At 34.3% G+C, this 13,559-nt stretch overlaps 1 protein-coding gene across 1 annotated transcript in view; it reads left to right on the forward strand.

Moving 5' to 3' along the window:
* Positions 1–13,559, forward strand: part of SMURF2 (SMAD specific E3 ubiquitin protein ligase 2) — a 145,060-nt gene that overhangs the window by 83,710 nt on the left and 47,791 nt on the right. Inside the window, exons 6-9 of the mRNA XM_036755337.1 lie at positions 2,420–2,504; positions 3,910–3,993; positions 5,567–5,769; positions 10,396–10,480. Of these exons, the coding sequence (XP_036611232.1) occupies positions 2,420–2,504; positions 3,910–3,993; positions 5,567–5,769; positions 10,396–10,480 (457 nt within the window). The remainder of the gene's footprint in view (positions 1–2,419; positions 2,505–3,909; positions 3,994–5,566; positions 5,770–10,395; positions 10,481–13,559) is intronic.

Raw genomic sequence — 13,559 nt, forward strand, 5'->3', positions numbered from 1 at the left:
GGAAGCTCTGAAATTTGGCCAAGACACTCTTTGGGAATTTTTATTGTGATGTTTCTTTCAAGAGGTGACTGGTGGATTCTTTCTAATTTGACTTTCCTCTTTAGTTATCATAGATCTGGGCAGTTTTAATTTGTGGTTTCTTGAAATATGGTATCCAGCCTTTTTGCTTGGTCATGGTTTTCAGGGAGTCTGATGATTCTTAAATTATTTCTCCTTGAACTAGGTGAGTTGTTTCGGGTAGCTATATTCTTTTTTTTTTTAAAAAAAAATTTGAATTGATATTTTCCACATTTTATATCACTAATGGTATTCCATATCCCTTCCTTTCCCCACTATATTATTTCTCTAAAGAATTTGGTATCTTTTTCTGTTTACTCCTATCGCTATCCTCAGTCCCTGATTTGGGACTTTTTGCCAGCATGAGGCACTGTCACCTTCCTTACTCAAATAAGGTTATTTGGGCCTTACCTCAATTTTCTGCATTCCTGATGCTAGCTTCTACTTTCCTTGGGGGTCTGTATAATCTCAGAGGTTTCAGATTCCCCTGGGTTATCTGTGTTTAAAACACTGTTTCACACTAACTCCGATTCCAATTTCGAGACCCTCTGGGGCCTTTGGAGTGTCTCTGGTCAATGTTGCAAACTTTCAATGCACTTGGGGGTACTTTTGGTCCAAGTGTAGGGTCTTAGTCCCCTACAGCTTCCTAATAGGAGTACTTCCATCTTTTTGTCCTTGGATATAGAACTCTTTTTACTTTATATGGCCTTGATCTGTATCTGCAGGCTTTGGGCTTAAACTTTACTTTTGCTGGCTCTGGATTTTCTTGCAAAATCTATTTCCCAGCACTCATAAACTGCTTGTTATATTTTTAGTACAGTCCTTGGCTATATGGAGGTACTTACTGTAGGTTTTTGGTGATTGTTTTATTTTTTTCCTATTTTTGGTCATTAAGAAAATAAAAAAGAATAATTCTGGTATTCTTTTTAGGATTTTTGCCAGATCATACATATGAGAGCTGGACTCTTTTGTATCTCTTAATGTGTCCATTTTAATCAGAAGTCTTTTGAGAGTTTACCTTTGAAAAATTAGAATGAGAAATTTCAGTTAGAACAAATAGACATCTAACTTAGTAAATACCATTTCAAGAATGTAATAATTTGTAGTTTAAAAAAGTCTTATGAATTTAGAATGTATAATGGGATCATTATGACAAAAGGTATCTGAGGTTGTAATGCTTAGGATTACTTATTATTCCTCCAGATCCATATGAATCCTGAATTACATTGTACCTACTTTTCTTGAATTGGTTCTTCCATAACTATATACTGACATAAATTCTTTTAAGAGTTTTGTAGTGTAGTATTCTGGGATCTATTGAGTCTTTTTAGCTTTGGGCCTAAATATTTAAGCCTAGTGCTAATTAGAAAGTGATCATTTCAGTTTGGCTTTCTGTGTAAAAACTTAAAAGTACAATGTCAATAAAAGTCAATATTTATATTAAGCACCTTCTACCTGCCAGCCACTATACTAAGTGCTGGGGATACAAATACAACACTCCTTGCCTTCAAGGAGGTTATAGTCTAATGGGGGAAGACCACATAGCAAAGAAAGCTGAAAAGAGGGGAGGAGGGAAGGTTTGGTGGAGAAAGTCAAAGAAGTCCAAAAGAAGTTCAGTAGGATGAGAAATGAGATTTCAGTCCTTTTCTTATCTTTAAATAAAAGAGTTTATGGCTTCACCAGAGGGGCCTTAGAAAGTATTGATGAGGTGTGAGTAACAGGATTGATTAGATGTTGTAAGATGCTGGAATTTCCCAATCATGAGTTTACTTGGGGCATGGTAAAGAAGGCATAGGAGTCAAGTTCAGCCCAGATATCTGAATGTCTAGTCAAGTAACCAAAACACTAATGCCTTTTACCGTAAGTTGAAGTTGATACAGAACAGTATACTTGAGAAGCCAGTATTTAAAATTTTGACACAATAAAGGAAATTAGCCATTCAATTTAGATTGTTCCAGATATGGAGACTAACTTTACTTTTTTGTATGTTACCTTTTATATGTTAGATCTTTTTACCAGGTTGTTTTATATTATTACAATATCCCACTGGTATCAGGCAACTTCTGTTTCAGTTGACTTCTAATTTACTTGTAGTTTGCCACCACATGGTGATATCATCATAAACTGCAATTGAGTCTGAAGTTTTCACTACAGTCATGTCTAAAAAAGGGAGGATTTCAGAAGTGGGGTTTAATTTTATGGAACTTCATGAAAAGATACTAAGTTTTAAAAAATGTATACAAAACTGAAATTTAAAAGCTGTTAAAGTATTAAAAACTGTATAGTATGCTATTCCTTTTCAAATGCAATTATGGTCTAGTTTTGTCAGCCTGTTAATAATTGTCTTCGGATATTTTAATAGTGAGCCTCCAATCCAGAGACCGAATAGGCACAGGAGGACAAGTTGTGGACTGCAGTCGTTTATTTGATAACGATTTGCCAGATGGGTAAGCTCACGTTTTTTTAAAGCACCAAGAAATGTATAGTATGACATCTATGTAAGTTAAATTTGTCTTCAAAATAATGAAATTTAAATCATGAATGATTTTCAATAAGTTATTTTAATCAGTTTCAACTCAAAGGTTTCCTTTTTCTGTGGTGATCCCAATGTCTGTAATTTTACTATAATACAAAATAGTATATTGGACATACATTTATGTTTGCATTTAATGGATTTTGGCCCTGTGAAATCTCATTTAAGACTACAACAAGTAAAATCTGTTGTTTAAAGGAAAAGCAAATTCTTAAAATAGATTTAACGTAAGACAAAAAATGTTCACTTTGAAAGTAGTGAAAACTGGAGATTACTGTATGATATGTAGAGACTTGTACATTACTTTCAGGTTTTGCTAAGTTGATGTTTTGATCAGCTAAGTTGCTAAGTTGATCGTCTTCAACATGACCTTTAACAATTCTAATTTTACGTGGAGGGTACAGTAATTGTTTTATGGATTCCTTTGATATATGTACTGTTACTAGCACTCTGCATACTGTTTACTTTTTCTTCACTATACCTGCTAAACTTTATTTAGATTTTGGTATGGTACCTTTGTAAGAAGGCAGTTAAAGGTTAAAATACTCAATCTTCACTGAGAAAATAGCATAAACTCATTCTACTACATGCTTGTAAACATAGTCACGGAGGGATTAACATACCTTAGTAGACTTATAGAATGTTAAAACTGAAAGAGACCTCAGAGATCATCTAGCCAACTCCTTCATTCACTTTACAGATGGAAAGTGAAACTCTACCAATGTTGCTCAATAGAATTCTTTCTTTTTCAAGTTCTGAACCTCTACCCTGTGGTGGGGAGTGTTGATACTGGAATTTTTCCACTTAACATTTGTCCCTTTCTGCCTTGAATAACAAAAAATGGAGAGGATTTTATTCACGAGCCATTTGCCACTTGTTTGGTGGGGGTTTTTGATACTTATTTTTTCAAAATTTGATCTGTGTGACAAGTTTAATTAGTGGTGAAAACACCAAGGACACAAATACTGGCTATTTTATAACTATTAAGAATTGAGGTAAGTGAGGGCAGTATGGCTTAGTGGAATAGAAAGAGCCATTCTTGGTCATAAAGACCCAGTTCAAATGCTGCCTTTGAGACTTTGTGACCCTATGTACTTTCACTGCCTCAGGAAACTCTGTAAGATTGTAACTTGCAGAGGGAGTTTCCTTATGCGAAGTTGCACATCTAGTCCTATCCCAAGCATTGAAGTGATAGACTCAGAATTTATCTTGCTGAATTCTTAATAATAGATATCTTCCTGATTTTGCCGCTGTACTGGAAATATTTTAGTATTTCTTTGAAATATTAATTGTCTTTTCTCTTGTTTTGTGAATTTTAGCTGGGAAGAACGGAGAACTGCCTCTGGAAGAATACAGTATTTAAATCATATTACACGAACTACTCAGTGGGAACGGCCAACTAGGTAATTAAGTATTTTGGAAATATGTGTTAGTCTCTAAGGCTTTTTTCCTCTCCACCCATTTACATCTATCAATCAGCTTTTACATTTTACATGTCAGCTCATTAAACTTCCTTTCCTAGGAGGATCTGTCATAATAAATAGTATTGCATAATAATTGAGGAAAATTGTAATCAGGAAAGTTGCAAAATAGAATGGAAGGAAAAAGCCAGATTGATTTTAAAAAAAAACTTATAGTCTGTAGTATTTGAAGATCAAAATTATTTGCTGATTTCTCTTAATACCAAAAATATGAGCTCTATTCCTCTTTTAAAGTGAATTTTTATTTTCATGTTGTGAGTTTTTATATCATCAAAATTTCCCCCAGTATTCTCTTCACATTTGCCTCAGAGAACCATCCCATATAACAAATAATATTTTTAAAGGAAAAAACTAACAACTGAAAAGATTTTAAACCCCCCCCCAGCAAAACGGATTAATACATAGAAAAAGTCTAAAAATCTGTATGCTCTGCCACACTTGTGGATCCCAGCTTTCCAAAGGAGAAGAGGTGTCTCATATTCTTCTTCTGAGACACGCTTGTTTGTTAGAGTTTTGCAACATTCACTTTTATGTTTTTTCTTTCCACTTCCATTGTTGTTGTCATTGTATATGTTGTTTTCTTTGCTTTGTTTACTCGTCATCAGATCATGTGAATCTCTTTGTATTTTCTAGGTCATTAAGATTTGTCATTTATTACAGCACAGTAATATTCCTTTATACTTAGATACCGTAATTTGTATGTCCATTCCTCAGATGCTCACCATCTACTTGGTTTGTAGTTCTTTGCTACCACAGAAAAGTATTGTTATAAATATTTTGGTGTAAATAGGGACTTCTGGGCTTCATGGTGTAATCTCTGAGTCAGAGGGTACAGATACTTTAGGCACTTTATTTGTAAAATTCCCAATTACTTAGTTACACTCAGGTCCACCAACAGTATTCTGTGTCTACTATTTTGCCTCAACCCCTGCAACATTGACCACTCCCTTCTTTTGTCCTTTTTGCCAATTTTCTGGGTGTGAAGTAAAATCTCACCTTTGCTTTGATTTTCATTTCTTGAATTATTAGTAATTTGGAACATGAATTTACTTGGTTGTTAATAGTTTGCAATTCTTCTTTTGGGCAGTGTTTGTTCATATCCTTTGCCCACTTTATTGGTGAATGTTTTTGGCCTTATACTCTGTGTGTGTGTGTGTGTATGTGGGTGTAGCTGGATGGAGAGATAGGAACATTTACCTATAGATATCCATCCATGCATCCAACTATCCATGCATCCAGCTATCCATTCATCCATCCATCCCCTTTTACATGTATTTGCTATCTTAAGGTTTCAAGTTTAATTTTTTTTTAAAAGAATACTAACCATTATAATTGGTATCAATCATTTTGCCTTTCTAAATAGTTGTTACAACAGTAAAATCTTAGCTAAAGATTCTTATAGGAATTTCTTTTTCCTGTCTTTCTTTCTTTTTTCTTGGGGGGGGGAGGGGATACCTAAGACAAGTAACTTTTCTTTCTCATTATTTTTTAACAGGCCAGCATGTGAATATTCCAGTCCTGGCAGGCCTCTTAGCTGCTTTGTGGATGAGAACACTCCAATTACTGGAACAAATGGTGCAACATGTGGACAGTTATCAGATCCTAGACTGGCAGAGAGGAAAGTCAGATCACAAAGACACAGAAATTACATGAGCAGGACACATTTACATACGCCTCCTGACCTACCTGAAGGCTATGGTAGGAACTTTTGCAGCTTGAGGGGTGGGAGGGTCAGAAAGAAGAAAGGGAGATATATAGGTCAGTAATTTTTAGAAGACCACTAATCAGAATGGAAGTATTTTTGCTTAAAAATTCAAATGATTGTGATACCACCTAATTTTAAGTTTTACATTGGTAAAGGACTGGATGGCAGCTTTAGTGTAGTTATGTTGGCCTGAAAGAATATTTTCACACAAATAGAAAAGTTTTCTTTTTTTCTTGTTTTATTTTTTCTGATATTTTTCACTACTTGTTTCACTGTCACTTCATTATCTTGATAATAACAAGTAGTCTGTCATCTTTTTCATCTGGAGAAAAATTGCTGGATTGCAGCCACTTGTTGAAATAAAACAATTAAGGTTACTTATGTAACATTTTTTGGAAGATACTACCTTTTCTCCTCAATTTTTAATAAGGATTTTTACTTTATAGAATATCAGAGAGAAGTGCTGTTATTATACAATATAATTGAAAATTATGATCAAGAGTATCAAAGCAATTTGAGTTACTTTTATGTTTAACTTTTTCTGAGATATATAATTTTAGGAGTACTTTCTTATGGACAATACTAATTAAAATATTTACTAGCTGATGTACTCATTCGTTGTCTTTTTTAAGTTTGAGCGTTTTTTACAAAGTTTAAAGTATCTTGCAGATTTCTTGCTATTTCTTCAATCCTGATGTTGAAATTTCAGTATTTTGCAGCAATTTGTTAACAAGATCAGAAGACTCTCAAGCAAAAACCAGTTTATCAATAATCAGATTCTTTTATTTTAAAAATATTTAATTTATTATTTTTAATGTAAGACAAATACTCTTTAATTTTTTGGTGTGGCAAAAGATGGATTAACTTTGACAGTTAATTTTTGTTATAATCCATAACTGCCTAACTTATGAATTTTTTTTGGTGTAAATGAGTTAATATTCTATGTAGTAGTACTTGCTGATTTCTTTGACCAGTTATGAACACTAAGCTATTATATAAAATGTTTTTAGTTGTTTGTGATTTTTGCTATTTGGTTAAAGTTATGATCAGTTTTTTTCTGTATGCTTTTTTTATCTTTTTTTTTTTTGAAGCTAGAAAATTTCCGGGCAATCTGGCATAGAATTTATCTTCTTCATTTTTTCTTTTTGACTCCTTAAGAAACAAACTATCAAATTTGGTAGGTTTTAAGATGAGATTTTATATGTTCAGGCATGTTTTTGCTTTCCTGAACTTTTAGTGCCATATTGCCTCCTTTTTCCTTCATTTTGAAGTTTAGTGATTTAATGTTTAATGATTCATAATTTATCTTAATAGACTTAAAACTCTTCTGATTTGATTTTTGGGCCAAGTCATAACTGAAACAAAGTTTTTTAGCAGTAAATTTGTGTTTAAAATAAAATGTTTTTTCTATTAATCTCACAAAATTTCCAGAAAAAAATATTTTACCTATGGCAAAAATAATATAGATAAAATGGGAAATACTATTACAGACATTTATCTCAGCAATTCTGTGTCTTAATTAGGAAACTTAGTATTGTGTATATTAAATCCCTCACTTTTGTGAATGAGAAATACAGCAGTATGGAGACATCTTCCATAGTGGGGTTCAAAATATAGATTTAGATTCAGAAAAAGTGTTTTAAGAAGAAATAATTGCCTTCTTCCTTTAGAAAAATGTAAACTAGTACTTTATGTGACTACCTCTGGTATAAAGCAATAAACCTCTAGTTAGATTGATTCTGGATAACACACAGAGATGAATGGAGAGTAAGGGAGGGAATAAGATGAAGAAACTACAGTTAGTTTATTTTCTTTAAATATTCAGCAGATGTTTATGAAGCACCAGATGGGCAAGTTACTCTAAGGACTAGACCTGTTATTTCACTGGTATAGAGAATTCCCTAATAAGGAGGTGCAGGTTGGCATCTTCTGCAACTTGAAGAGCTCTCAATGAGAGGTTCTGTGACATTTCCATGATCACACAGCCTCTGTATGTGAGAAGTGGGACTTGAACCCGGTCCTCCTGGGCCTAAAGTCAGCTGTATGCATTTTTTTTTTGCCATATTTTTCGTGGTTTGAATATTGTAGGAATCAGGAAAAGCCTTGTAAAACAGGTTCACAGGATCATAGGGGGCCATCTCTAGGTGTCCTGATCTATATCTTGCCACTAGACCCAGATGACTCTGGAGGACAAAGTTAGGCTGGTGGCTTTGCACAGTCCTTCCTCACTTAAGTCCAATTCACTTGCAAGTCATGCAATCACTTCCTGATGTCTTGGTCCTCTTCAAGAAGGAAGGACGAACAACAACAACAATAACAACGGGTCATAGATTTAGAGCTGGTGTGAATCACTATTGATTAGAGAAATGCCAATCAAAACAACTCTCAGGTACCACATCTGTCCTGTCATATTGGCTAATATGACAAAACAGGAAAATCATAAATGCTGGAGAGGAAGTGGGAAAATTGGAACACTATTACTTTGCTGGTGGAGTTGTGAACTGATCCAACCATTCTGGAGAGCAACATGGAACTATACCCAAAGGGCTATAAAAATGTTTGTACCCTTTGACCCAGCAATACCACTTCTAGGGTTGTATCCCAAAGAGATCACAGAAGTGGGAAAAGGACTCATATGTTCAAAAATATTTATAGCAGCTCTTTTTGTAGTAGCAAAGAATTGGAGATCAAGGGGATGCCCATCAATTGGGGAATGGCTGAACAAGCTGTGGTATATGAATGTAATGAAATACTATTGGGCTATAAGAAATGGGGAAGATAATGGACTTCATAATAACCTGGAAAAACCTACATGATATAATGCTCGGTGAGCGGAGCAGAACTAGGAGAACATTATACACAACCACAGATATATTGATTTTGTGATGACTAACCTTGATAGACTTAGCTCTTCTCAGCAATACAAAGTTTAAAGACAACTCCAAAGGACTCGTGATGGAGAGAGCTATCTACATCCAGAGAAAGAACTATGGAGTCTGAATGCAGATTGAGGCAAACTGTTTGCTCTCCTTTTTTTCTTTTGTTTTTGTTTATTTTTGGTTTTGTTTCTTCTTTCTCATGATTCATTCCATTGGTAATAATTCTTCTTTATAACTTGACTATTGTGTAAATAAGTTCAATGCAAAATTATATGTAGAAGATATATCAGAGTCCATGCCATCTTGGGGGTGGGGGTGGGGGGGAAGAAAATCTGGAAATCAAAATCATGCAGAAGTGAGTGTTGTAAATTAAAAATAAAAAATCTTAATTTAATTTAAAAAAAGGAAAACAAACCAAAAAACCCCATAGATTTAGAGCTGTAAAGGATCTTGGTATCCTTAAAGTACAGCATTGATTTTACAGATGAGCATTTAAGTGACTTACCTAGGATAACACAGCTAGTGTGTATCTGAATCTGTATTTGAACCCCCATTTTCCTGATCTTCCTGACTCTTAAGTCCAGTGCTCTAGAACATCATAGACAAGCATATTTAGAATTATAAAAACACTTTCCCTCCCAAAAGACAAATATGGGTTATTTATCTGTAATTTTGGATTACTCGTGCTATTATTTTTTTCTCTAAGGATAATTTCAAATCATGTCTGTTAATCAAACACAATTCCTTCAGAAGTGTAATTTGTTTTCTAGTCATTAAGTAAAGTTACCCTTCAGGTGATAAAGATCCAGCCTATGAACACTTAGTCTATATATCTTTTAGCATAAACTGGCCTTCTTCATTCTCACCCACTTGAAAGGGTACACATTTCATACTCTTCTGTAGACTTCAGGCAAGGTCCGGGGTGCCATCTGGTGGTTAATAAAAGAAACTATCCTACCTACTGTCTTGCTTCCCTACTTTCCCCTAAGGATTGTACTCAGACCATGTTGCCTTATTTTGCCTTCTTTTCTTTTAGCTTTCAAAAGTTCTTAAGGGGCTTTTCCACATATATGCAAGCATTCTTTTTGGTTCTCCTTTCTCTTCTAATTCTTGTCCAGTTACCTCAGTAAAATCTTCATCTCATTCTGTTCTTCCTGCATTCTATGAGCCAAAACCAAGCCTAATCATTCTCAAGTACTGATAGTAATACCTCTCTGTTAAGTAAAAGGGAAGACACGAGTTGCTTAGTAAAATATAAACTTAAAACATCAGTACTTATGAGCCTCTAAAAACTTTTAAAGTGCCCCAATACTTTCCTTATCTGTCTCTTATCTTAAAGCACTAGTAAACAAACAAATGTACTTTCTTAATAAATTTCAGGGATTTTTTTGGGTTTTCTTTAATTAATATCATCATTTAATTAATAGTATTTTGTAAATATGCATTTCAAAATTAATAGTATTTGATTAATAGTATTTTACAAATATTCATTGCAAAAGTGCTATATTTATGTTTTTTGTAGGCTTTTTGAGGGTTAGTTTGGAAATTTAAGCAGATTTATAACTGTTTTTATGTAGAAGAATGTGTTGTGAATTCTAAACATTAGACTTCCAAATCAGTTTTTGTAGCATAAGCCATTTGTTATTTGGAGACTTCTTGTATTTATTTAATAGCCTGCTAGTGCATAAAGATATCTTTTCAATGTTTTGTGTTTTATTATTGATATTTCTTGATTTATAGAGCAGAGAACAACACAGCAAGGTCAAGTCTATTTTCTACATACTCAGACTGGTGTGAGCACATGGCATGATCCGAGAGTACCCAGGTAAGAACATAATTGAAATATTTGTTACTCTTACTTAGGAATGTCTTGAGATTGAGTTGATGTTTAATATGTAGCCTTTTACTTGTTAAAAAAATGTTTTAGTGGTACTTTTTTATTTTCATCACTATTATGTCCAAATTATGTTATCTTCATTTCTGAATTTATCACTCCACCCTCCCCTGCCTATCAAAGCATCCCTTATAGCAAAGAATTAGAGAGAAAAACAGCAGGTCAGCAAAACTAACTGTCAGTCACGTCTTTCCATTTTGTCTTTGTTTTTTTTCTCCTACTCTGTTGTTGTAGTCACTGTTTTTTTGGTCTTGAATATTTCCTTCAACATCAGTTCTCATAAGTTCCTATTCGTCTCAGAATGCTCTATGTTACTCTTTTTTTTTATTGTATAGTAACATTTTGTTAAATTTGTGAAAGACAATTTGTTTAACCATTCCCCAGTTCAGGGGCATTTACCTTGTTTGGTTCTTGGTCACTAGAGAAATTGCTCTTTTGAATATTTTTTTACATATGAAACTTTTTTTTTCATTTTTGAATTTTCTGGATGGAAGATGAGTCTTTGAAATTGTTTTGATTTGCATTTATATTATTACTTGGGATTTGGGAAAATATTTGTTAATAGGTTGCAATTCTTCTTTTGAGAATTGTTCATATCATTTGACCACTTAGACATTGGAATGACTCTTGGTCTTACATATTTGTGTTAAGTACCCAAAATGAAATAGTTTATATTTTTAGAGAAAGAAAAAGCCTTCTTATTAAGGTGGGAGCTTTGTCTGATTCAGCTGTCTTGTTTATTATATTCAGCCTCCCCACACCAATTTGTAATATTGGAGTCAGTTGAAGAGATATTTAGAGACGATTTGTCAATGCTTTAATTGTTGAAAGACAAGAAAGAGTTCTGTTTCTCCTTCCTGAAAGTTCAGAATAAGTAAAAAAACAAAACAGAATGATGAGAAAAAATGGCATAAAATTGGAACAAATAATTTTTTTTCTCTTCTTTTCTTTTTTTTTTTTTTGGAGGGGGGAAGGCGGGGCAATTGGGGTTAAGTGACTTGCCCAAGGTCACACAGCTAGTAATTGTGTCAAGTGTTTGAGACCAGATTTGAACCCAGGTCCTCCTGACTCCAGGGCCAGTGCTTGGAACAAATAATTTAATCCATAACTATTTAAACTAGTATTTGATGATGAAACATGTAAAATGAGCAACAAAAATGACATTGACTCTCATTTTAATATTTTTATACAGAGGTTTAACTAATGTAAATTAGTTGCATAAAATTAGAGGACCAAAAAAAAGCTAGATAAATTCATCCCCATTGTCTCTAAGTATGAAAATGGAAATTGAACAACAAACAGAAGAAAAGTGGAAAAGCTATACAAAGATTATTAAAATTATTATAAGCTTTTCACTGTCAAGAGCAGTTATGCTATCTCATTTAGACTTGGAGTATCACAGTCTCCCATGTGTTTATAGGGGAGGTAGAAAGTATATGAAAAAGAACAAAGATGGGAGGAAAAAGCAGGTGAATTGGACCAACTACTGAGATGAGATTCATGGTAGAAGCATCCCAATTATGAGAATGTTAAGAGATTGACATATAAGGTGGCCAAAGATAGGGAAAATACCAAAGAGACTGAAAAGAAATTCAGACCTATGAACAAAGAGCTTACACTCTAATGGAGGAGACAGAAAAGTAAGCCAGATTAAATAAGCCAAATATAAAATATTGAGTAGTCAGTAGAAGGAGAGAAAATGGAAGCCACCTAGGGTACATAGGTTTTTGGTTGATAAAAAGGAGGAGAGATGTAAGGTAGCTTGATTAGATAGCCTGAGGTAATTGTAGGGTATTGGGAAGACTTGGGTAGTTTTGAAGGTAGTAAAGAGAAGAGGTAGATTAGAGAGGAAGAAGAAATAATTGAGGTTGCTTTCTTCTGGAGAAGATAGGAAAAGATGAGATTAAAGGCACATGTTGACAGGTTAGAGTGGGCAGGAAAGGCCACCTCATTGTCAGAGACTGTCAGAGAGGAAAAGAAAGTGGAAGATGATGTATTTTTTTTTCTCTGTTTAATTTAATTTATTTAATATATTTAGTTTTCAGCATTGAGTTTCACAAGAGTTTGAATTACAAATTTTCTCCCCATTTCTACCCTCCCGTCCACTCCAAGATGGCATATATTCTGGTTGCGTCATTCCCCAGTCAGCCCTCCCATCTGTCACCCTACTCCCTCTCATCCCCTTTCCCTTCTTCTCTTGTAGGGCAAGATAAATTTCTATGCCCCATCTCCTGTGTATCTTATTTCCTAGTTGCATGCAAAAACTTTTTTCTTTGTTGTTGTTTTTGAATGTCTGTTTTTAAAACTTTGAGTTCCAAATTCTCTCCCCTCTTCCCTCCCCGCCCACCCTCCCTAAGAAGGCAAGCAATTCAACATAGGCCACATGCGTATCGTTATGTAAAACCCTTCCACTATACTCATGTTGGGAAAGATTAACTATGTTTTGCTCCTTCCTAACCTATCCCCCTTTATTGAATTTTCTCCCTTGACCCTGTCCCTTTTCAAAAGTGTTTGTTTTTGATTACCTCCTCCCCCCATCTGCCCTCCCTTCTATCGTCCCTCCTTTGTTATCTTCTTCCTCCTCCTTTCCTGTGGGGTAAGATACCCAATTGAGTGTGTATGGTATTACCTCCTCAGGTCAAATCCAATGAGAGCAAGATTTACTCATTCCTCCTCACCTGCCCCCTTTTCCCTTCCTAGAGAACCGCTTTTTCTTGCCACTTTTATGTGAGATGATTTACCCCATTCTATCTCTTCCTTTCTCCCTGTCTCAATATAGTCCTCTTTTATCCCTTAATTTGATTTTATTTTTTAGATGTCATCCCTTCATATTCAACTCACCCTGTGCCCTCTCTGTGTGTGTGTGTGTGTGTGTGTGTGTATACACACCTACATATATACATACATAGACACACACATATGTATATATGTATATATATATTTATGTATATATATATATGCATATTCCTTTCAGCTACTATGATATTGAGGTCTCGTGAATCATACAGAT

This window comes from Trichosurus vulpecula, chromosome 4 (assembly GCF_011100635.1).
Source record: "Trichosurus vulpecula isolate mTriVul1 chromosome 4, mTriVul1.pri, whole genome shotgun sequence".
NCBI classification, from domain to species: Eukaryota; Metazoa; Chordata; class Mammalia; order Diprotodontia; family Phalangeridae; genus Trichosurus; species Trichosurus vulpecula.